We start from the raw sequence: 25,787 nt of genomic DNA, 5'->3' as shown, positions 1-25,787 counted from the left end.
AATGGCAGCCACATGATTCTAACTATGCAAGCCAAAACTTTCTCAACCTGCTTGCTCGGTAGCCAAAGAAACTCCACAAAAGGAAGGCATTTGCAATTTTCATGTTTCTTTCTCCATTTCCACGTCCAATTTGATCATTAAGAAATTAAATAAAAAGAAGTACCTATGCGTCCTCTCAAGATATTATTATGAGATCAGCTACACAGCAATTATAGAGAAAAAAAACTAGCCTTGAAGGCAAAAACTACGACTCATGCAAATTAGAATTGTCTTTCATTTTAGGATGAAAAAGTTAATAAAAGAAAGGGAAACCTTGCTTCCAAAGGCAACAAAATTTAATTTATCACTATCACATATAGTAAACAACTACACAACATGAATATAAAAGAACATTGTAAAACTAATATGCAGTGACTGAGAATTATAGATAGGAACTACAGGGAACTCAAATCTATGTAAGAGTAATAGAATATGGATAATAGATTTTAATGATATAAGGTTACGGAAAGAACTACTAGAAAATCATCTATTTTAAAACAAGAACAACCGTTAAGATATAATGTTCATAACAAGCAAGTAACTAAATAACGTAATATCTAAGACATATACCTTTAAAAAAAACAATCAAATCATCTGTGCAAAAGGCTCAAAAGTTAGGATTTTACAAGATATTACAGCAGTAAGCAATTGTGGTCCTAACCTATTCAAAAATTGCTCAAGTTTCTCCTCGAACAAAAAACTAGTGCCATTCTGAGAAGTTTTATCAATAAAAAAGTTAAACTATTTCTTAAATTCTTGCAACACTAATCATGCGCAACCCCACCTAAAGCACACATGGCATACATTGGATTAAAAAATATTACTACAAACAAAGGAAATTTCACGTCAAGAACAAAACATTTGCGGGCATATTTTTTAATTAAAATACGAAGAGCAACAAAATTATCCACTCTCTCTCAGAAGAACTAATAAGATGGGCTTAGTAAGGTACAATCTTGTCTAACTCATATCATATCCACAAAACTTTCAATTAACAGCTTATAAAAGTTCGGAACTATATTAAAAATAGCAGTTGGAGAGAGGGGGAGAGAGAGAAAATGTTAAAAATTTGCAACAAAAATCATCTTATCTTATTGAACAATCAAAATTCAGGTAAACCAAAAACCAATGACAATAATCAACAAATATACGTAATGAAAACAAGAAATGGTAGTAAACAGTTAATGAAAAACCTGTTGAAATCCACGTGCATCCCACGTGTGACCCTCAATGCTAAAGTTGAATGCAGTGTTTTGACATTTTTTTTTAGTTGTTAAAAATGTTTATTTAAAGATTAATTTTGACTTTCTCGAATTCATTTTTTTAAACTGATTATAAATACTGTCATTAGGAATTTGTAATGCGAAAAACAACAAAAGAGCTAGAACGAGGACAAACAATATAATCTTTAAAATGTAATCACAGTCAAACAACTTAACATACTGAAAACAAGTGTCTTTCACGACCTTTGAAACTCTCTGTAATTGATGCATCATATATTCCCAGATGGCTGAAGACTCTTCCTACCAAGAAAGAAAGTCTTCGCATAATTAATTGAAGATAGTTCCCTGTACCAACATCTGCATTTTATTTCCCACAATGACAACTAAGAATTAAACATCTCAAGAGAAAAACGTATAAAAAATATATTGCAAGTGACAAAAGACAAAAGTTAAAGAGAATTTTATCGTAAAATAGAATAAAGAATGTCAATTGACTTGTCCTGTAATAGTTAAAGAAAGCACCGCTTTTCTGTATAAACCTTGCATCAGCTAATGCCATGCCTTCAATTGGTCTATGAGAAACTAATGCACCAAACTTTGTGAACCTGTGAGACAATTACAAAGTAGCAGCTTTTATGGAGGAGTTTAGGTTTGTAGACTTGGTTTTAGAGTTTTTACAGTAGAAACGAATGCAGGCAATCTTTCACACAATATATAAATGATGTAGCTTTTAGAAAAGAAATTTTGTAACCATGTTTTCTTGCAATTAAAATGCCTTAACTGTTATGAAAGAAAAATACATCCTAGATTGAAACTGAGTGATAAGAACAAGAAAAAGGGAGAAATAAAAGAAAAGTGAGCCTTTTTGTTTCTTATTAAACCAGAATACCGAAAAGGGATTCACTTCATAATACTTTCACTAGTTAAATACCACTCCTAACTCTGTTATACAGAAACCAATTTCACAAGAAACGAAGGAAAAACAAAAAAAAAAATGAGAGAGACAATGATCCAAATCAGGCATGACCCTCGATAATCATATGGAAATAGGAAGCAGGCAATGGCATGCCCCATGGTGGTGTATATTTTGAACGTGAAATTGAAAGACCAATTAAGCAAACGATGAGATGGTTTTGAAGCCCAACCTCCAAAAAACTAGAGAGGCAGTGAATCATTACAGCTTTGTAGAGCCAAATTGAGAACGACATTACAAAAAGTCAAAGGAAAGCAGAAAGTTTTCTCCAGCCAATTTTCCCATCATATCTCTCCTTTCCCAAACACATCCATCTTTGTTTTCTTCCTATTCTTCTCAAACCACCTCAATCACATCCCAATGCATAGTAAAAATTACACGCACAGCAAAAATACATATATCGAACACAAACACGCAAATAAAACATGTGCGCCTTATGGCGTAAAACGAGTGTTGTCGTCTTAATGGCACCACATAGTGTGCCCAAAATCAATGGCAGACCAGTTCTAACTTTGAAATTGAAGCATCTAAAAATCTAATATACCAAAAAAATCTAATACAACACTAAAAATCGGAAAAAGGGAACGCAACTTGAAGAATCATAAACTCAAGAATCAATATAAAAGATGTCTGATGGCGAAATCACGAAATGTAGTCAAACGCCAAATTTATGAAGAAAAAAGGCACCATAAGCAAATAATGAACATGTTGAAGGAACTTATACGGAAAAAGTACAACAGTAATTTTGGTCCAATGGAGAAATTAACACTTCAGAAAAAAGCTTCAAAGTAGGAAAATGTATGGAGAATCATCCAACCCAATCTTTCATTCGATTTTCCCACACTTTCTCAAGAACAAAACATGCACCAAAAAAATGGAATCAAGAAATAGAGTAGAGTTCGCCACCAAAGCGTAGATGTCGACCTCATCATTCAAGTTGATGGCGATTCTAAATAGCGAAAAGGAGAGAGAGAGAATAACACGAAAGAAGAGAAAAAAGATGAAGAAAATATAGAGAATGAAAAACTAATGCTTCAGGGGAGGGGAAAAAAGAGCACAGAAGACAACAAAATAGATAAACAAAACCTTTTGACTAGTAAGAACGTGAGAGCAGCTACAATAAACACACTCTGCATTCTAATATTCTAAAGTTACTAGTTGAGGGATGAGCATGTTCTGCTTCTAAAATTAATGCGGATTTTTTTTATCAAATTTATAGAAATATAGCTTTGTTTAGTTTTCTTCAAAAATAGTGGTCTTTTTTCTTTAAAAACAATCTCATTCAAAACTCACAAATGTCGCTAAACAACAACAGAACTAAAACCAATTAGCAGCACATCAAAACACACCCAAAAAAAAAAAAAAGGAAAAACCTGAGCCTAATAAAGTCCTAAGGTACATCATCCCTTGAAAAAAAGAAACAAGAAAGCAACATAGGGGAAAAGAAGGTTACACCGCCACTTTGCAAGGTTGAACAGAAAATTGCAACTACTAGGAAAACAGTGGGCCTCTCGACCATAGAAGCTTAAGGGCATCTGCATGTCAAATCATCATCATAACCAGTAACAAATTCCTTGAACACCACCGCTGTGTCACCTTCAAAACAGTGAAACAAACAAAGACCGCACAGTAGTGAACTTCTGTTAATGCGCATCTGTGATGTTTTCTAACTATGACCATCCTACTATTATTTTTTCCCTTTACATCTGAATTTCCCACATATTCTTTTTTTTTACTAGAGAACAATAGTAAAATTAAAATTCAAGTCGTCCATAAAATGGGATACGGTACATCCTAAAAGTTAAAATTTAAAGTCACCATAGAACAATCAAGAAGTACCATAAAAGGAGCTTCCAATATCATAATCTTGAACCTTTCAAACATTGGAAGCTTACTTCACTAGCTATTTCTCACTTCCCAACAAGAAAAAAAAAAGAAAAAAAGGCAAGGACTCACCAAAATCTAAGACCTGATGCAGATCATGGGATCCTCCATGTTCACTAGGCATGTTCTTAATGATATCAGAGTCACCTGGATCAATAATGCCTAGGCAGCATACTCTGTAGTATTTTCCACCTGCTGTTCCCAAGTCTACATTGTTGCCATTGTAGTGATGAACTCCCAAAAACAATTTTAACATGCTAAAAGTCTTCATTTCCCCAAATTTCAACAACTTTCAGAACCTCCACTACTAAACCGAATCAACTTCATCAAAAAAATGCTATGTATCACAATTTGTTATAATTATTTCATTCCCACTCTGAACTCAAATAATGCCAGGCAAAAAGTTTAATATGTAGTACTGCACCAAGAAGGTCAAGAAAAATCACACGCAACTTACTAAAAAAACGCTAAGCAAAAAAAATAAAAAATAAAAAAGAACAGAAGAAAAGAAAAAGGGAAAAAAAAGAACAGCTAACAGAAAGTCATAGGTGTATAGTGCCAAGCATGAAATTTTATTGTCTCCTAAATAAAGGAATGAACAGAAGATTTTAAAAAAGTAAGCAAAATAGAGAGACACAACAAATGGCAAAACCACATAATCACTGCTCTATCAAAACAAATTCAATTTTAAATCTAATTCCCCATACTTTCATGTAAACAGTTCACATTCAACAAAAAAGCACAATTCACAATTTAAAAATTTTAATTTAAAGACATAATGAATACGGAAAAAAGTAGAAATTAAATCATTTAGATACCATAGCTAAGGAGGTTCGTTATTTATATTGATATCCTTTGTGAATAACACCGTAAGACTGCAATAAGATTGTACTTGCAATAAATCAATATGGAGCATAAAAAATATTTAATAATATTGATGGTCTTGCAGTAGTTATAGTAAGCAAGCAAAAGCAAGGAATAATTAACTACCTTTTTTTAGCCTGCCAACGCCATAATTTCCTTAAAATCAACATTTCTAGTACGATCACAAGAGTCCTCGCCGTAAGGAGTATCTAAGAAGATTTTAATAGCAAATGTTAATTAAAATATTATCTTACTTGTATATAAAACCAGTAAGAATTTCAACAAAAATTGGGTGAATCCAAGGGATCATATCTTTGCTTTTAAAATGCCCCTATCTGCAACACCAACACTTGCAATAATTTAATTGATCTAATACCACTCACAAAGTTACGAAGATAGTCAAAATCAGAGATAAAAGTGGTGGCAACATTCAAGCTACAACCAATGCCAATGTTGGACTAAAACCCAATTGTAATATGGGAGTTACAACTTTAAATAAAATTGAAGTTAAGATCAACCTGGGATTTACAACTTAAAATAAAATTGAAGTTAAGATCAACCGCAACATTAGAGCTCGAACCAGTGGTAACAGTAGTCAAACGCCAATGGTAATGCTGGAGCTAAAAATATCAGTACTATTGAAAAACAGATGTTTCAACATAAAAATAATAATAATAATAATAATAAGATATACAAATCTTACCCTTTAAGAAGCTCAGTAGAGATCTAATTTTGAGTAAAATTTTCTGGCCAGTTATCTCACAAAATATCACACAAGCAATCATCCAAAGGTTAATGAATTGTTAGCTCAAAAACTATACCATCTCCTTTCAAAACATGGTCAAGTGTAGAATGATTAAAATTAAGTGTAATCTGCAAGCTAGTTTCTACCAAAAATCCTTAAATGCGCCAACAGGTAATCTGTAGATTTTTTAATGATTGCATTTCCATCATTGTTAGTCCTTTAGATTGCCTAGCACAATTTCAGATAGTCAACAGACAAACATATTCCATACCAATTGAAATAGAAACCAAAACGTTAACTGTTCCATCCGTCGATATGACACAGCGTATTAACAATCACAAAATCCCCAAGCTCAGAATCCAAGGGAAAAGTTAAAAGAAAAGAAAACCAATAATCGTCCATGAAAAAACATAAATAAATTAATCGTTCACAATATTTATCCTTGAAGTATTTTTAAATTGAATGGAATGAAATGCCAAAAGAAGAATTGGAACCTGTTGAAAAACATATTTTTCCGTTAAAAAAAACATATTTTGAAGAAGAGTTAAAAATATATAAAATAAATAAATAATTGAATTGACAAAAAGAGGGAAAAAAAGAAAAGAAAAAGAAAAAACACAAGCAGACAGAGAGAAAGACGAGAGAAACAAAAAGTACCAGATAGAACAGAAGCTTCAAGCTCTGTAAGCATGGCAGAGAATCCTCTATAAAAGTATGATTGTTATTGTGTATTATAGACATTCTCTCATAATTTTCTTCGCTGCAAAAATAATATACAGAAAATACATATAGTAACATAACAACAATATTTATGACAAACAAAACGAAAATAATAAGAGTTTCATTTGTGTTATTGTATATATATCCACTATATATTATTAAACCTTGGTTTAATAATAGAAGACAATAATTGCAGATAAGTAGATCTGCAACTTTAGCATCATCTCGGTTTCCATTCAGCGATGGATCTGAAGCTCCCATATAAACAACGTAATGCTGTCAAAACAAAAAACAAAAGATAAGTTAAAAATTGTTCTCAACCGACAATTTTAATTGATCAGGAAACTCTCCGTATATCAGAAGAGAAGTCTCATTCATTTTTTATATCTCACTCTAATTCTTGTTGCTGAATTGCACCATTTTCTCAGCAACCAAACAAGAAAAAAGAAATTTTGATGGGAACCCATTTGGAGAATTTACCTTAATAACATCGTGATTTGATGCAGAGGCCCAAGAAATGTTGATGAGAAGCTATGGCAGAGAGAGAAAAGAAAATAATATATGAAAGTTAGTCATGTACATGTATATATATTCAACAGATCAAAATTCACAAAACTTAGATCAAAATTACAAACTCAGATTCGAAAGAAGAGGAGTTCTATGGCGGCATTTAGTCGAACACTTGGAGTGAAGTTAAGGTACGATAAACGACAAAGATGCAAATCGGAATTGAAGAGATCGTCGCGAAGCCGGAATGTTGTCGGCGATTCTGAACGTTGGATTCACCGCAGCGATGATAGAGAGAGGAAAAGGCTTTCCCAGCCGGCCACATCGGAACATCTCCGGCGAAAGCTGCATCAAAACTCAAAAAGATCAGAGAAGCAAAATCGAGAAATCGAAGCCGAAATCGCGGCATCAAAACTCAACAAAACCAAATAAGCAAAATCAATTAAATCGCGGCAAAAAGTCAACACAAAACTAGAAAGGGGAAATGGAGAAATCGCATCCGGAATCGCGACAAAACCAGTCTTCTCCCTCTATTCTTCTCCGGCGATTCGCGGCAGAAATCTCCAACGAAGAACGACGGCGGCTCAACATCTCCGTCGCAGCTTGATATCTCCAGACGAAGACCGAGAAAAAGAGATCAATAGGGGGAGAGAGAGAGAGAGAGAGAGAGAGAGAGAAACTCGGGGAAGGAAGAGAGAGAGAGGGGTGAGGAGAGATGGAAAAAGAGTGAGGCGGCTGGGGAGTTTCTTTTTTTCTTTTTTTGAAAGTGGCGGCTGGGGAGTTTCAAGTGCGGGTAAAGAAGCGAAACCCCTTCTTTACCGTTGGAAAAGAACATTGTTTCAAACGGCACCGACAACCAAGAATAGAACATTGTTTGGTTGGAGCCTCGGAGTAGGGGTGGCAATTCGTGTCACGTATCGTGTTTTGATCGTTTTTTTAAAATTTTCAGTCAATCCGAACACGACCTGTGACACGAAATTTTTTAAAAACCGCAACACGAACACGACTCGACCACTTTACGAGCTGACACGACACGACCCGAAAATGACCCGTGACACGAAATTGACCCGTGAACCCGAAATTGACACGAAAATTGTATACTTTTATTTAGTTTTTTACATATTAGAGATAACTTAAAATTCATAACACACTAAATTACAATAACATCCATTGAAATTAAGCAAATAATAGTATAAGATTTTGAGTATAACTATCATGATATCACAAGTTCATAATAAAATTTAAAATATGAAATGAAAAATATATGTATTTTTTAGTTTTTTACGAGTTTCGTGTCGTGTTCGGGTTAGGCGGGTCCAATCCGAAATTGACCCGTATTTTCGTGTCAATTTCAGGTCGACCCAATTCTGACCCGAACCTCTTTTTTCTCAACCCTAACCCGCAAAATTCGTGTCGTTTTCGAGTCGTGTCGTCGTGTCGTGACCCATATTGCCGGCCCTACCTCGGAGGGTATAAGGGTATGTTTGGAATGATAATTACCGGTTTAAATCTTAATTTGAATACATATACCAAGCAGATCCTACACACCCTAATTTTAGTTCAAATAATGTTTTTCCTCACAAAAATATGAATTTAAGAGTTTCTATTATAGTCTCACAAAATCTGAATTTTGCTTCAAATTTGAACCCACATTAGAAGAAGAAGAAGAGGTGAAAAGGAACAGAAGAGAGGTGAAAAGGAACAATTTTTGTAGTGAATAACATCAGTTTTTGTAGGAAGGAGAAGTACATAAGTAAAGAAGAAGAGAGGTGAAAAGGAACAATTTTTGTAGTGAATAACATCAGTTTTTGTAGTGAATAACATATTTTTTAAATGTTTTCAAGTACGGATAAAATCAATTCAGTACCATGTATTATAGTGAAACATGCTTATGGAACAGAGTTATCGATCATAATGTGTAAGAAGAGAGGTGAAAATGAACAATTTTTGTAGTGAATAACATTAGTTTTTGTAGGAAGAATAAGTACAGAAGTAAAGAAGAAGAGAGGTGAAAAGGAATAATTTTTGTAGTGAATAACATATTTTTTAAATGTTTTCAAGTATGGATAAAATTAATTTAGTATCATGTGTTATAGTAAAACATGCTTTTAGTATCTTATCTTTTTTATAATATTAAAGTGGTATTTTGACGTTTTTAAAAACATCTTTTTTGTATTCTGAAGTTGATTTTTGAGATATAAATGACCTTAATACCCTTCTATTTAATTAATCAAAAACTACTAGATCTAGAAAAAAATAATGAGCTTTTTTATTATGTTGTTTTGTTTTTAATATTTTAGATTTTTTAAAAAAAAAATACTGATATCTATTTAATTGATAAGAAATGTAGTTTGGACATCACATGTCCTAAAAATTAGCTTTAGGGTACCGAGAAGATATTTTTAAAAACGTCAAGGTACCATTTTAATGCTATCAAAAACACAAAACACCAAGAATATGTTTCGTTATGCTACAAGGAACCAAAATGATTTTATCCCTTTCAAGTATAACATATTTTAAATAATTAAAATGAATGGCATATTTACCTGTAAATAATTATTTACGTCGAGCATTGGCGAAGCTATGTGGGGACGAACAGGGGCAGCCACCCCCACTGACATTTTTGAAACTAAAATTTGACCCCCTACAAATCTCAATATTTCAATTTCGTCCCCACTAAAATTTTATATTTTTATACATGTCCTCACTAAATTTTTATTTTTTTTATTTTATTTCTCTATGTATTTTACGAACAACTTTGCTTATTTATATGCATGAGAGCTTTTTTTTTTTCCATCTTCATACCCTACATTTTGAGATAAAAAATCATATGCTTCATATTTTGAATTGTATCTCTTTTATAATTTTACATTTCAAATCGTGTTAATTACTTACCCATTATCGGTCAAAAATTTATTTTGGTTAGGAACAATACCCCAAGATACTCATATTTTTACAATTTTTTTTCTTATTATTTCTATTTTGTGAGGGTATTTAGGTCAATTTTTGGTCACTAAAAAATAAGAATTGAGCATAAGTTTAAAATCTAAAGACATATATACATATAGGCCTCGTTCGTTTCGCTGATTTGAGTTTAGAATTCGAGTTTTGTTACAGTAAAAAGCTCTCACAAACAGTCACATCTAACTTTTTTGCTACAGTAAAAAGCTCTCACATAAAATCACATCTCAACTCGAATTCTAAACTCGAATAAGCGAAACGAACGAGGCCATAAACTCTAAAACATCGGGTATGATTTTTTATAACCTCGAAAAGAAATAAAAAAAACTCTATAATAGGGTATTTTTATTAATCTAATCAAACCAACATTAAAGTAAAACACATGCAATTGTTTTTTTTATAGATCTATATAAACATGACATTTCAAGACAATGCCCTATTAGCAATTTTTTTTCATATTGTCAAATTCTCTAATCGTATTTGGTAATTCTTAAAAAATACTATACTACAATATTTTTTTATTTTTATTTTTAAAAAAAGTTAGTGTACCTTTATACTCCTAGTGAGATCAAAAGCTGGCTCCGTCACTGACGCCGAGTAATAAATTATTTACTAATAAATATATCATTTACTAATAAATATATCATTTACTTCAATTATTTTAGATCATGTTATTTACTTTAAAAAAAGTTTATTTTACTATATTATTTTTTCTTTCTGACAAGGTTGGCTAGACTCCTGCCTCTAATCTTTAAGGGAATGTTTTGATAATGTTTTCCTTTTTTCCTTATATTCCACCGTAACATTTTCATGTTAGTTAACGATGATGACGTAAATGTAAAGCTAATGGATTTAGATAGCATACCGCGTAATATTCTAGATTCTCATATTAAAAGGTACTGATGGCATAACACATTAACATAATGCAAGTCTAGAACGTACGAACTAATTGCTATAGCCGTGTTTTTTAATTCCCGTTGTGCCCCCAAACATTTTTTTTTTTTTTTTTTTAAAACAGGTCAACTTTACCCGCCCGCCCTCTTGCCTCTTATTTTGGCCTAACATGCCCGTACTTCTTCAAGGCTAGGGGTGTAACTCGGCCGGATAGGCTCGGGTTGAGCCTGTCTTTTGGGCCGAGCCGCACTAGTCGGAGTGAGAGAAATTTATGCCACAATACACATATTGGCCCACAAACCCGTAACCCTTCAGGTTACCTCAAGTAGGCTTGATTTTGTGGGTTGGTCGGTTTGGGCCTGAAGTTGATTGGGCAGGCCTGTGTGTTACTTCGCTGGTCTCCCGCTCGGTTACAAGAGGTCAAAAATTTCAGTTTTAATACTCTTATTGGGAAAGAAAAATGTGATGATTTCATTTCATGGACTACTACCAATTTCCAATCAAACAATTCCTTTAACTCTTCCATTCAATAAGTAAATTAGCCTAAAAATGCCTTTTTCTTAGTGCGTCTTCACTCTTCTTCCTCGACCTTCTTGAAACAATTCGACTAGAAACAAAAAACTATAAACTAACAAAAAAGAGAGTAAAGACTATCTGGAAACAGAACACGAGTAACCAACAAAAGCTAAAAACATCGACTATAATTAAACCCTAAATCCATAATCAAAACGACAAAACGAATGGTGACAGATCTGAGTCCAAATTGATTGAATCAAAATTGAAAATAAGAACAAAAGGCCAACTTGTTGAGAGAGAGCACAGGAGCAGGTGAGCTCTTTGCGGACGAGATCACCGGCGGCTGAGAACTGAGAACCTCCGAAAGGTGAATCTGAGAACAGAGAAGAAAGATAACAGGGAAGAAATAGAGAGCAGAGAAGAATGAGAGAGTGGTGCTGAGTGAGATCTGAGAAATAAGAAGAAAGAAAGAGAGAATTGAGCGGCGCGGTGTGAGAAACTGAAGTGAAGTCTGAAAATAATGTTGAGGCCTCGAGGGAGATGTGAGAGAAGGAAAGGAAATTAGGGATTACTTTTACCGTACTTAATTCGGCCGGGTCGGCCTTCTACGGGTTCAAGCGAATCCGTCCCGCCACCCGACCCGCACAGTGCGGATTTAGCATATGTATAACCGGAAAAAATTAAAAAAATTTTTTTTAACACTATATTCGGGTAGGGTAGGATCGGCTCAGGCGGGTTTGTCGAGTTCGGACTCATTTCTTACACCCCTATTCAAGACTAGGGTCCTCGATCTCCGGTCTAATTCATGGCATGAGATCTCGTATTTAATTTTAATATCTCAATTAGGATCTAATTAATTATATCATGAATTTTTTTTGTACTTAGCATGAATAATATAGTGTGATTTAATTCGTTAAACACTAAATTTTTTTTTTTTTGAGAAAAATATTAGACACCAATTAAAAAAGAAAAAATTAATATATTCATTTACACAACTTATTATATAAAAAATACTATAAAAAAATTAAATTTATATTTTATAAAAAAAAAATACTGTAATAAAAAATCTAGATCCCAAATTCATGGCCCTTTTGCTGTCTCACAAGTCACGACCCAATAAAATCATAACACATCACCTAAAAAACCAGGTCGATTAAAATTTTATCACTTTCTTTCTATCGTCTTCTTTCTCAAAACAACTCCGCCGCCGCCGCCTCTGAACCACCACCGCCACGCCCACTCCGACGGTCCGACCAAACTCTTTGACCGCCTCGTCGCCATGGCCTTCGCTCTCCAATAGCTTTGCAGCCTCATCGGATCCCACCAACCGATGTACGGCTCCGACAAGCTCGTCCTCATTCAGATTGGTTCAATAAATGGTTGCTTTGCTGGTTGGTTGGGGCTTTTGAAGACTGATAAGAATAAGCCCTAGAAAAAAAAAAATTTCTCGGAAAATAGCCGACAATGAATGGCCTTCTTAGCAGAAGCATTGTGATGAATCTGGTCAGATTCAAAGGCCTTCCCATTTTGCAGCAACTTCATGTTGAAGAAAATCTGCTTCGAACTTCCTCACACAATTGGTGTATCATCAACGATGGGACCCACCACCCAACTGTCGTCATGGGCATTTCCGGGTAATTCCAGTTCCTGAAAGTTTCTTCCTTAATTTTTTCATCCAATTGGATATTTCGAAACTAGGATTGTTTTAGGAATAGAGAATATTTTTAGTGCAATTTTCACTTGGTTCAACTTTTTTGGTTAGAAAAGTTATGAGAAATGTCTTTGAATTTGAAATTGGAGCCATTTGAAGATGGTGGTTAAATGGAGAATTTTGTTGATTTTCAGAGTTTTGATCTATATAAAAAAATACTTTCAGATAAGTTCCATAGTTCTGGAAAGGGCAAGTGAAAACAAGAAGGTACTTATCTCAAACCAGAAAAGAGAGAGAAACTTGAAGAATCGTGTTGTGAATTCTATGTGCAGGGCAGCTTCTGAGCTTCTTGAAATCGAACCAGTGCTGCGAGATGGGATTCCTGTGATCAGGAGGTTCACCGGAGGTGGTACTGTTGTTGTTGGCAGTGGCACAGTTTTTGTTACTTTGATATGCAACAAGGAGGCTGTTGCTGACTTGCAAATGTATCCAAGGCCTATTATGTCCTGGACCGGCCTTTTCTATGATAGAGTATTCCAAGGAATTGGTGATTTCCATCTTCGTGAAAATGGTATTTAAATAGACCCCAGAAGTTGATTTTGCTTTTATTATTGCACAAGCATATGTAATTCGTACATAATCACTTAGTGAGCATCCTTGGCTTGTCTGCAACAATTAATGTTTCTTGTGTTATTTTACGTAAATGAGGGGAAGTTTAATCTTTTCGTTGGTCATATATTTCTTTCTTAAGTTCTTTGTTGAAATTTAGATCCTTATGATTTTTGTAGGTTATAAATTGACATCCAATATCCATCTTGTTGAATCTTGAATGGTGCTAGTGATACATATTTGTTTTACATGAGTTAGATTTTAATGGAACATGCTCTCAGAAAGTTTACTTGGTACCATCTGATTTTAGATTATGTATTTGGTAATCGCAAGTTTGGTGGGAACGCGCAATCCATAACTAAGAACCGGTGGATCCACCACACATCATTTTTGTGGGACTATGATGTCAGAAACATGGCCTACTTAAAACTCCCGAAACGGGCGCCAGAATATCGACTGGTATGGTGAATTCGATTTATTCTTTGGTTTTAAACACTTTCTTATTACTATTACATACATATCAGTACCTTGTAAAATTTTTTTTTCTTCCTTTGATATTTTTATTCCTGCTCTTATGGACTTTGTTCTCTTCAACTCTTATTGTTTGCAGCTGCTAAAATTGGCTGTCAGCATTAATACCGTATCATTGCATGCTAATCCTCTATAATGACTAATCAAATTGAAGTATTTATGTCAAATAGAGTTTCTTTCTCTTTAAATTTCTGTTTGAAGCTGGGATCTATATGGTATAGTTTCACGGATATTTACTAGCCGGGGCTAGCAATAGATTGGGTTTCATTTGTGAATTAGGTTTTAGTACAAGGCGTATGAGATCTACAATTGCTTGAACTTTGATGTTAGATGGATAGGTATCGAAAACTTTGAGCTGAAATCCAAAATCAAAGTGAATGTTATAGTGGGTATCTAAAAAAATAGTAGCCTCGTCTTGCAGTCTGCTAGTCTTGCATACCAAAAATATGGTTGAATCTTGTAGTGAATTTGATTTGAAAAATACCGAAGTTTGGGCACCACTTGGTGATTACATTTCTACGAGATAGATTCAGATTGGCAAAGAAACAGGGGAAAATATTTATTTGAACAATCATAAAGCAATCAATATGTACACAATGGTCTAGTTTGAGATTGCTCTCATTTCATGGTTTTTTTCTTCCAGTTTGCTTGATTTGAATTTGCAACTCTTTTCTGTTTTTCCTCCAAATGACCCGTTCAACTCTTATGTTATGTTGTCTAACCTTTTAAAACCTTTATATAATGTTTGAGCTATTTACTCTGGTGGCAGGCAAGGGACCATTTGGAATTTATATGCCGCATGAAGGACTATATGCCAAGATCAGTGTTCATTGACAAAACTGTCGAAGCGCTAGGAACCGAATTCTCCGTTAGATCTGTCAAGTCGGATGGCTTGGCTTCTTTCTTGAACACAAAGTTCAGTCCCTCTACTAGGCTCCTGACCAGGCAGGAGTTGGAGGCTGCAGCTTTTGCTTCGCCGGTTGAGATCGCCCTCTCATGATCATCATCAGCTCTGAAATAATTTCTCTCAGTTGATTATTATTCATGATTAAGGAGGTGCTTTAATCAAGCAAAGCAACTCCTAAATTTGGTGATTGAAGGTTTTATTAAGGAGGGGAACTTGGAGGGAGCTAAGCAGCAGTAAGCAAGGCGGTTTGGATCTTTAATTTCAATCACAAATCTCTCCTTTACTCTCCAACTTCTCACTTCATCAAACGACATCCTCCAAAACTCCACTCTGATTGGAATAACAAATTGAATGGACCAACTTCAACAAAACTAAAGAGAAAAAAGAAACAATCGCTCCAAATTCAAATTTTAGCTCAAATTCGAGTTCAAACTCAATTTCTAAAAAAAAAAAAAAAAAACATGAACTAAAGTTAAAACTCAAACTCAAACTCAAGTTTTAACCTGAGTTTGGTTTTTTTTTTTTTTTTTTTTTTTTCCAAGATATTATCTTCTTGTTGTTCATCTTGTTTGAATTAGTTATAAGTGATGAATTGTTTAAATTATTATTGTTTACTGTCTTGGTGTTTTCGCTTTTCTTTTCCTGACAAAAATCTGGATCTTGGCTTGCCTTTCGTTATCACCCTTTCTTATAGCTCTATTTAATCTATCATCGGTGTTAATTCCCCATTTTAGGACTTATCTGTAATATTTTTATGCCTTTTTCTTTTGCAGGATTTTGACGATGAGGCAAAAAGTTCTTAGTGGCTTAATGAGATTTGTTAGTTGATTTGTAGATAAAGTTTTGCCATCGTCTAATAAAGCTTCTTAATAAAGCAACTTATGAATATTCGATAAACTAGGAAAAGAATGGATTCTAACTCAGAACACTTCGTGAATAACTTTCTTTGTAGACTTTGCCGATAAAAATACTGGCAATTAGGTCCTGATCTTCATTATATACTTACATATATGTTATGTCTCACTAACTTCAAATAATATTTGTCAATTTTCTCTCAATATAATCTTTTTTATCGCAAGAACTAAAAACAAATTTTACAGGCGAAAAAAAAAAAAAGAAAGAGATGGATAGATGGTATGATTAATTCGGTTGTTATACATCAATTCAAATAAAATTGTTGGGTGACAGGAATCAGTAGGTGCACCAGGAAATCCCAACTAGGTTGGCACCCTCATTATTTATCCACCCTTAACATATCATTAAAATGATAAATAGTTCATAATAAGACCAACTAATTACAATCGTTCTATCTAATGACCCATCTAAGAAAACTCAAAACCAAAACAACTAAGAAAGGAGGACAAGTGGGAAATAATATCAAGCAGATTCTGACGACAGAAGACATAGCCTAAACTACGCATTTGATAATTAAAATTTATGATAGGCCTATTAAAAGGGTGCCTATGCCTGAAAAGTATACATAATACCCGCAAATCAACTAAACCTATAGTAACGCTTACTAAACCTAAGACCGTTACATAAAACTAAAACAAACTAAACCATCTTAGGTTTGTTGGAATGAAACTCTATAAATGACTAGAATATTCTGCGATCTGAAATAGGTCATCCATGGTCCAAGGGGCCTCGGTGAAAATCGCTTCTTGAAACTGCTGTTGGATGTCACTGTTGGAGTTCGCATGAGAAGCTGAGGAATATTTTGCTTGTTGAATGTCTATGTTAGTGTTGATTATAACTGTAGACTCCAACGCTGAGTTAAGTCGAGTCTTAGACTTGGTTTCCTCCTTTTCGTTTAGATACACCTTGCAAAGGAGCCAATCATCCAACTGCAATACCAAATCATAAGAACTTTTAACCAATACAAATCGAAAGACAACATAAAAAATTTAGTGTTCGTATCAAATTAAGTTTAGTCTACTATTGGTCATATATATACATACCTGCACAAAATAATGATCAGGTAATCTGTATTCGTACATGAGCCAGTTGGTTTTTTGTCCTTCACTTTTGTAGTAGACTAAGGTCCTCCTATGTCCAACTAAAACTCCGGCGAGTTCTATTTTTACCTCTCCCGTTGAAGCTTTCCAAAATCCATTACTGCCATCTGTTATTCTACGTTGAAGACGTTTTCCTTTTTGATGCTTCAGCATCCTTTTCACAAAGATATACATTTCATGCTCTTTTTGCACTCCATACTTTTCTGTATTTACAATGTTGAATAATATTTGTATTAGTCAAACATAAAAACTGAACTCCGTGAAGGGTGTGGGGAAATTAGATAATCATTGGACATATATGTATAATACTGAAGAAACCCTGTAGTACTCCATAATATTTCTCCGTAGTACGTTTTAATATGTGAAAATTAAGAAACCCTTCATTGTATATAATACCGGCTTCCATATTATCTTTTACAAACTGATCAGGGGTGAAAAAAGAAAATAGAGGAAAAGATATATACAACAAATCAAAGAAAAAAAAAATAACGATTATCAACAAAAAGAACATGGAATACAAATTAGAAGAGCCACACGTCTTTTGTTAATATTGGTGTTCAATGATAATCAACTAGTCAGTTTCCGGTTCGGTCATATATATAACAGTTAAGAATAATATAATATTATTCATTAACATAACAATTTAAATCAAAACAGAAGTGCATAGAAATTGAAAACAATAAAAGACAAAATATTATTTATCATCTTGACTAGTACGTACTGTTGATCACCAAGATTCAAGAACTACATATAGGTTAAAACGAAACGTACAATATTCAAGAAATCATTTTCATATCGTTGAAAGACAGATCAAATCAAAAACGAACGTAAAAACCAAAAAAAAAAAAAAAAAAAAAGGCAGAAACCTATTTTTTCATGCACATCGTGGATTGAAGAGAAAAGGCCAACCAAAAAGACGTAGAAAATGTTCGAGTATGCATATGACAAGAACCGATACTAATAGGAATAATAATAATAATAATAATGAAAGATTGATGGAATGTATAAATTACCTTGGAGTTTCTTAGGAGTGTAGTTGTAAAGCTCAAGTTCTTGGAATCTGTTAGTGGGATCTTGAAAAGGCTTGTTCATGACTTTGTTAGCTAAATAGTAATCGACCAATTCTACTTCAGTTGGTGAAAATCTGATGCCTATTGGAAAAAGATTCACAGGTGTGATCTCCATTGTTGAAGACGATCAACGTTTACAAAGAGTCAGACTTTTTAGAAGGAAGGTGAGGACAAAAAAGCACTTACAGAAGAGAGAAAATAATTATGATGAATGAAACTAGTTGAGTTTCTTAGTATTATATACACGAAGAGAATTTCCTCCTTATATATATGTGCAATACTCAATAGTTCTATTACCAGTAGAACTATACTAACTTACTTTTTAAGCAATGAAACTTCATGATTAATTAGTATTTAGATATATATTAGCTCACATAATCTAAGTTATTAAAAATATATTTTCCATCTAATTCTTCTATGCAAATTAATTTCTAAGTCTTTTTGTTCAAAAAAGGAAAAAATACATGGAGAACTAAAACTCAAAAGATGTTATCTTTACATATCATGTCACTCAAGAACATAAACTTAACATTTATGCCACTCAATAATTCAATTTATCATAAAATCTATCAGATTAATTTTTTAAGATTAATAGCTCTTAAGGTATCTAAACTTTTAATGTGACAAATTGGTTCCTAAACTTATAAATGAGCTAAAATATCCCTAAACTAATAAATATTGAGCATGTAGTAATTATGTTAAGTGGTTGTCAAAAACTCGTGGTTTTTTTCATCAGGTGCTACACACATGATTGGGCAAAATGGTGGAATGACGAAACTAACTTTAATGGGTGTGGAGGAAAATTTGTGGTGAGTTAATATATGTTCTTTTCACAATTTGAATCATTTAAATTTAATTTTTTTATTAAGTTATTTTCTCTCACATAAATTTACTTTTACATTCAAGTTCTTCACCTTTAAAAAGAACGGATCTTTATTTTTTATTTTTTTCTCTATGAGAGAAACACACTCTATAATCTAAAACCCTCTGACCCAAAAAAAAAAAGGTTTGCTATTCAATCTTCTCTCGTCAATGAGTGGCCAACTGCAATTTCATGTCGTCATGACCATCTTTCGCGAGAAGGGGGTTAGGCAACCATTATACCGTAGCTTAAATGTTTCATTTTTTCTTTTTTCCTTTGGGCATTTCGTTTTTTGGGTTAAATCAGTTTAGTTTGTGTCGCGTTGGAAAAATTTTGTTGTGAAATTTGGCGAGTCCCTAATTTGTACATGGGGTTGACATGGGTTGATCACGCTAACCTTTCTAAGGTTTAGTAATTTTTTTTTTTTTTTTTTTGATTAATGGTGTCAAATGCTGTACTTTTTATAGTCTAGTAATTGAAGCTAGTTGGTAGTTTTGTAAATATTAAACGGTGATTATTTATTTATTTACTTTTTTGCGTGGAAGCCCCCTTTGGCACACACTTTCCAGGTTTAACCATATCTAGCTAGCATTTTGCAAACCTTTAAAACATTAAAAACTTCCTCACGAAAATAATAATAATAATAATAATAATAATAATAATAAAACATTAAAAACATTTGAAATCTTTCGATAAATCGTGTTTTTCCTTTACTTTTCATACTTCATAAACTTTCCAAGAAAGTGACAGTTCATAACATCTCATTGAAAGTTTTAAACATGACAAAAAATAATCAAAACACTATATCATATAATTTTAAGTTTTCATCACATAATAAGTAGAATTCTTACTTTTTTTTTAAATCGATCTATTGCAGATGAGTGGAGTCCACCGTTGAGAAGGCTTTGCTAGAAATAATAGGTTCTTAAGAGATTAAAAACTAATTGAACCCCTGAATCCAAAAGCACACTATCGAATCTTAAAGCATATAGAAAAATTGATGGGTTTTTTTTTTTTTTTGATTCACCTCCTGCTCCTGCTGCCGGTAACGGAACGACGTCAATCATTTTAGTTGGAATCCGATCAGCAACCTGAGAAAACCAAAGGAAGCTTGGAGGGATTTTTGAACTCTTCTCTTCTCGTCCTCTCTCCACACTCACACAGACCACACCATCGACATGAACACACCCACACGGGGGTTAAAACCAAAATCTCCTTTTAGTTTTATTTCTGTTGTCTGCCCTTTAATCAAAATGGGTCCATTTTGGGCCTTAACGAGAAGGTTGAGATAAAGAGAGAAAATTTGGCCCAATAGGCTGACTAAATATTTAGAGAGAGTGAGTCCAAGGGCTCTAAGCACATTAGTGATAAAATTGTCCATCCCATTATGGCCCTTGTTATAATACCATGCATAAACCATATTACAATATATAATTGTCCATAAAGCCATACTCTAATTTGTGACATATTTGAGTGAATTAACAATGATTTGTGCTAGTCTATATAAATATTCCAACATTCTCCCACTTGGATAGTACAAATCAAACGACAAACATACATTCACTCAATACAAAATGTCCACGAACAAAGATCTCACACATGAGCCAAATGCACAAAACAATTATGCATAACATTGCATCGACAAGATGCAAATATTATACATAATCATTCTTTCAAGATTCGTAGAGCATCACAATGATAATTATCTGGATCCATTAACAAAACGAGACTAAAACCAAATGTCTCCAACCAACTTGTCACTTTGCATATAAACATATGTGCATAACATACAACAAAGTGACAATGATCCATAATATGCATGTATTATGTATAACACATAAGTAGTCCTCACAAAATAACATGTCATTCATACATCACATGGTGGACTCCCACTAAATCAATACAACTTTAGGCTCCTAACAATCCCATATTAGAGACGTGCTCATGAAACACACATATAGGTAAGCCTTTGGTTAGTGAGTCTGCCAACATGTTATTGGTAGGCGTGTATACAACATCGATGAGGTGTTCTGCAACTTTCTCTTTAACAAAATAATACTTGACATCAATGTGCTTGGAGCAAAAAGTGCTCCTAGCATTGTGATAGAAAGATACAACTATAAAATTATCACAAAAGAGTTTCAGCAGTCTATGAATTGAGTCAATAACTCCCAAAGCTAAAACAAAATTCCGTAGCCATATTGTATGACAAGTAGCCTCATAACACGCCACATACTCTGCCTCCATGGTTGAGGAAGCTGTAAGTGTCTGTTTAACACTTTTCCACGAGACAGCTCCTCTTGTCATCATAAAAATATATCCAGAAGTGGATCTCTTGTCATCCACGCAACTTGCATAATCAGCGTCACAAAAGCCAACAATATCAATAGTGTCGGAACACCTATATGTCAACATATGATCCTTGGTACCCTGAAGGTACCTCATGACTTTCTTAGCCGCTTTCCAATGGCTTATCACTCAAGTATCTACCGAGCACGCCCACAGCAAATGCAATATCAGGTCGCGTGCATAACTGAGCATACATGAGGCTGCCACCAACTGATGCATACGGGACAACTTTCATCTGATCTCTTTCTTTATCATTCTGTGGACATTGGGCCTTGGAAAACTTGTCACCCTTAACAATTGGTGCCTTACCAGAAGAACAAGAGTGCATGTTGAACCTCTTTAGAACACGTTCAATGTAGGTTCTCTGAGACAATTTGAGAATAACATTACCCATGTCTTGAAGGATTTGTATTCCCAAAACATAAGAGGCTTCGCCAAGATCCTTCATATCAAAATGGCTAAATAGCATTTGCTTTGTCTCAAACAATAGGTCGGTGTCATTAGAAGCGAGCAGAATACCATCAACATACAAAGACTAGAAGTATGTAACTACTCTTATTGACCTTCATATATATGCATTGATCAACACCATTCTCCTTGAAACCATTGACGGTGACTATATGATCAAACTTTAAATACCACTGCCTTGATGCATGCTTTAATCTATAAATGGATTTCTTGAGCTTGCAAACTAAATGTTCCCTACCGGAAGCTTTAAAACAAACAAGTTGAGACATGTAAACATCCTCATTCAAGTCTCCATTCAAGAACGCAGTTCTCACATCCATTTGATGAAGTTCTAAATCAAAATGAGTCACAATTGCCATGATAATCCTGAATGAGTATTTAGTGGAAATTGGCGAGAAGGTTTCTTTATAATCAACACCTTCTCTCTGACTAAATCCCTTAGCGACAAGCCTAACTTTAAACCTTTCCACTCGTTCTTCATAGTCACACTCGATCTTGAATACCCACTTACACCTAATAGGTTTACAACCCTATGGCAATTCCACTAAATCCCACACATCATTTTGTGACATAGAACTCATCTATTCTTTCATGGCATCTATCCAGAATAAGGATTGAGAACTACTAGTGGCTTCCTGATAAGTGATGGGTCAGAAGCACCACTAATGTCATACTTATGTTCCTGCAAATAAACAATATAGTCATCTGAGACTGCATGTCTACGAACCTTCTGTGACCTCCTTAAAATAATATCACCACCATCTGTATCTGGCATCTCCTGCATTGTTTGATCTGTGGGTACATCATGAGTGACATCTTGTTTTGCATCAATCGTTGGACCAGCCACTGGAACATTAAGCATAGGTATGGTGACAATAACATGTTCTTCCCTGAATACGATCTCTCTTAGTCCTTGACTGGAAGAAAAATCATCCTCAAGATAGATTGCTCTGTCAGACTCAATCATTTTGGTGGTGTGATTTGGGTAGTAAAAGCTCAAACCTCTTGATCCGACACAATAACCAACAAAGAAACCACTAATGGCCTTCGGATCAAGTTTCTTAGATTGCAGATTAGAGGGTCTCACTTCGGCTTTACAAACCCATACATGGAAATGTCGCAAGCTTGGCTTCTTACCAGACCATAACTCATAAGGTGTCTTTAGAACAGACTTACTTGGCACTTGATTCAAAATATAAGTTGTTGTCTTCAAGGCCTCACCCCATAAAAACTCTGGCAATGTAGAATGAATCAACATACATCGCACCATATCAAGAAGGGTGCGATTACTTCTCTCCGCAATCCCATTCTGTTCAGGAGTTCTTGGCATCGTATACCGAGCATTAATGCCACATTCCTATAAGAATCTGGCAAAAGGTCTGAGATTCCTTCCAGTTTCACCATACCTGCCATAATACTCACCACCTCTATCGGAGTTAACTGATTTGATTCTCTTTCACTTTTGAAGTTCAACATTAGCTTTGAAAGCTTTAAAAGCATCTAATGAGTCCGACTTTTCCCGGATAAGCTCAACATGACCATAACGGGAGAAGTCATCAATGAAGGTAATGAAATACCTGTAACCACCCATGGCTGGGGGAATGAATGGTCCACATATATCAGTATGGATCAACTGTAATGTATCATCACATCTATCAGATTTACTCTTTCTAACCTTGGCAGTCAACTTTCTTTTGATGCAATCAACACATGTAGAAAAGTCAGAAAAATATAGATCAAGCAAAATGCCATCCCTTATCATTCTTTCCATCCTTTGTCTAGAAATATGACCCAAACACCTATGCCACAACATGGAAGACTTATCATTAAATCTATGACGTTTGGAACCGACAAGAGTATTAAGAGAGGAAGCAACAATACTAGTGGCATCATCTAACACAAACTTATACAAATTATCACACAAAGTTCCATTTCCAATCAAAATTGATTCATGGTACAAGTCTACTTTTCCATTTCCAAAAAGAAAACTATAACCACAGTTATCCAAAATAGATACAGATATCAAATTCCTCCTAATCGAGGGTATGTATGCTACATCATGTAACTCCAAAAAATATCCTGTAGGTAGCTGTAGTTTGACTATCCCCAAAAAATTAACTTTGACTTTTGTACCATCTCCCATGTACACATGCTGCTCTACATTAGTTGGACTACTTCTGCTTATCATTGCCTGCAATGAATTAGTTACATGAATTGTAGCACTTGTGTCTAACCATCAAGAATTTGAAGGCACATCAATAATATTTGATTCAAGACAGACTTGTACCAAATTACCTTTCTTCTACTCTAGCTAAGCTTTAAACTTACGACAATATGCCTTCTTATGTCTAAAAAAGGGACAGAAGTTGCATTTCCCATTGAAACCATCTTTCTTAGAACCAGAGGAAGATGGATTATTGTTGTACCCACCTGGCTTGGCATTAGCACCCTTCTTCTTAGGGTGTTTGTTGCTACTAGGGTTCTTCGAAGGGAACTTCCTCTTTTGCCCGACCTTCTCTTGGTCCGTTACCAATGAGACGCTTCTTGCTTTACCATTCTTAATGTTATCCTCCTCCTTAGTAAGAATAGCGGTCATTTCATCCACGGTCCACTGCTCATTCTGCGCATTGTAGCTCGACCTGATCGTATCAAACTGGGATGGGAGAGTCCTCATGACAAGCCACACGATATAATCCTCACCAAGATCCATGCCAATCTCCTTAAGCCTTTGATAGCATGACATGATCTTATCAATGTGGTTTCTAATTCCACTAACACCATCGTAGAAAGTGGAATGGAGAATGTTTAAATACTCATTTTTCTCGTTCTTCGAGAACTTGGTATACTTCCTTTTAATGGCATCTAGAAACTCTTTGGCAATGGTAACCCTAGGAATGCTATCACGATAGACACTTTCATGTGATACCTCATATTCATCATACATCACCTATCAGAATGTACCCAATCATCATAGAGTTTCTTTTCATCTGCCGAGCTCTTATCGGTGGGTTGGGGAGGTTTAGTCTCCCTCAAAGCCATATCCAACCTCATGATGGTCAAGTTCATCATTAGAGAGTCAATCCATTGTTTATAGTTTGTCCTGTTTAGTATCAGAATTGCAGAGATTTGAGGACTGCTCAAGGCTGAGAAAACAAAAGGGGCATCCAACATTAGGCATGTGAAACAATATCATGCTATTTGCCCATTTCTTAGCCTCATCAATGATCTTAAACAATATGATCATCACATGCTAGAGTCCTTTTGAGCAAAATAAGACTCATTCGCATGTAAGGATAATTTACCAATCACCATAACCAAATGCATTAATCCAACCACCGATAGAATGGTACAGATCATACGGTTCATGATGTTCAATAAAATCCCTTCACCAATCTAAGCATCCTACCAAGTAATAAAATTATCGACAACACAATTTTATCACTCGTATGGATCTTAGTATTATAGGTTTAGTTGTGGGAGAATGAACAATTTAAAAACGCAAAACTATTTGACATGTTCCGACTTACGATAAACAAGTACATGAACATTCAACCTCGTCATTTTGTCACAATTTAACATGCTATTTTAATTTAACAAATAAGATGACAAATTAATGGCATTCAAATATCAAAACAAACCGGCTTAGAGAAGCCTATGAAAAAAATATTTGATCAGTGTGAGAATTAACCACAAAAATATATTCAAACAATACAAAGTATCCATAAGTATGGTCTTAGTGTGGTTAAAATGTCAAATAAATAGTATGGATAATTAGTAAATGAAATTTGAAGCAAAACAGTGAAAATAGGGCATAAATCAGACATCTCACGCGCACCTTTTTTTCTTTTTTTTTTGGTCCTGTCGTTTTGGGACATATGGAAATGACACGTCGTTTCACTAACGAGCAGCCCGTGAACCTTGCAAATGACATGTCGTTTTGGGACATGTGGGAAACGACATGTCGTTTCACTATCAAGACAACCCAATGAACCTCGCAAA

At 34.4% G+C, this 25,787-nt stretch overlaps 3 protein-coding genes across 4 annotated transcripts; 1 reads left to right on the top strand and 2 right to left on the bottom strand.

The window, feature by feature from the left end:
- Window positions 1-3,598: 3,598 nt before the first annotated feature.
- LOC112091062 (60S ribosomal protein L30-like) lies at window positions 3,599-5,278 on the bottom strand. Its single transcript, XM_024163808.1, has 3 exons — window positions 5,110-5,278; window positions 4,192-4,440; window positions 3,599-3,831 (listed from the first exon to the last, which is right to left on the bottom strand). The coding sequence occupies exons 2-3, from the start codon at window positions 4,388-4,390 to the stop codon at window positions 3,761-3,763; spliced, it is 270 nt and encodes an 89-aa protein (XP_024019576.1). The 5' UTR covers window positions 4,391-4,440; window positions 5,110-5,278; the 3' UTR covers window positions 3,599-3,760.
- A 7,239-nt stretch (window positions 5,279-12,517) lies between these two features.
- Window positions 12,518-15,420, top strand: LOC21389922. Of its 2 annotated transcripts, none has more exons than XM_010095303.2 (4): window positions 12,518-12,960; window positions 13,310-13,548; window positions 13,897-14,045; window positions 14,887-15,420. In XM_010095303.2, exons 1-4 carry the CDS (start codon window positions 12,791-12,793, stop codon window positions 15,115-15,117), a joined length of 789 nt encoding a protein of 262 aa, XP_010093605.1. In that variant the 5' UTR covers window positions 12,518-12,790; the 3' UTR covers window positions 15,118-15,420. The 2 variants fall into 2 exon arrangements, with proteins under 2 accessions (XP_010093605.1, XP_024019577.1); XM_024163809.1 differs by having other exon boundaries at window positions 12,930-12,960; window positions 13,203-13,548.
- A 1,190-nt stretch (window positions 15,421-16,610) lies between these two features.
- On the bottom strand, window positions 16,611-18,224 carry LOC21389921 (NAC transcription factor 29). Its single transcript, XM_010095302.1, has 3 exons — window positions 18,053-18,224; window positions 16,983-17,242; window positions 16,611-16,868 (listed from the first exon to the last, which is right to left on the bottom strand). Exons 1-3 carry the CDS (start codon window positions 18,222-18,224, stop codon window positions 16,611-16,613), a joined length of 690 nt encoding a protein of 229 aa, XP_010093604.1.
- Window positions 18,225-25,787: the final 7,563 nt, after the last annotated feature.

Source organism: Morus notabilis, unplaced genomic scaffold, assembly GCF_000414095.1.
Source record: "Morus notabilis unplaced genomic scaffold, ASM41409v2 Scaffold1147, whole genome shotgun sequence".
Taxonomy (NCBI): Eukaryota; Viridiplantae; Streptophyta; class Magnoliopsida; order Rosales; family Moraceae; genus Morus; species Morus notabilis.
The sequence above is the reverse complement of the archived record's forward strand: the minus strand, read 5'-3'. Positions and strand labels throughout refer to the sequence as shown.

Bases quoted from the DNA above. Each gene is read 5' to 3' on its own strand.
- LOC112091062 (XM_024163808.1), bottom strand. From the start codon at position 4,390: ATGAAGACTTTTAGCATGTTAAAATTGTTTTTGGGAGTTCATCACTAC. The intron at 3,832-4,191 runs GTGAGTCCTTGC...ACTGTTTTGAAG, and splicing joins GCATCAGGTCTTAGATTTTG to GTGACACAGCGGTGGTGTTC.
- LOC21389922 (XM_010095303.2), top strand. From the start codon at position 12,791: ATGAATGGCCTTCTTAGCAGAAGCATTGTGATGAATCTGGTCAGATTC. The intron at 12,961-13,309 runs GTAATTCCAGTT...TTCTATGTGCAG, and splicing joins GTCGTCATGGGCATTTCCGG to GGCAGCTTCTGAGCTTCTTG. The intron at 14,046-14,886 runs GTATGGTGAATT...CTCTGGTGGCAG, and splicing joins GGGCGCCAGAATATCGACTG to GCAAGGGACCATTTGGAATT.
- LOC21389921 (XM_010095302.1), bottom strand. From the start codon at position 18,224: ATGGAGATCACACCTGTGAATCTTTTTCCAATAGGCATCAGATTTTCA. The intron at 17,243-18,052 runs GTAATTTATACA...TTGTAAATACAG, and splicing joins CACTCCTAAGAAACTCCAAG to AAAAGTATGGAGTGCAAAAA. The intron at 16,869-16,982 runs GTATGTATATAT...TTGGTATTGCAG, and splicing joins CTGATCATTATTTTGTGCAG to TTGGATGATTGGCTCCTTTG.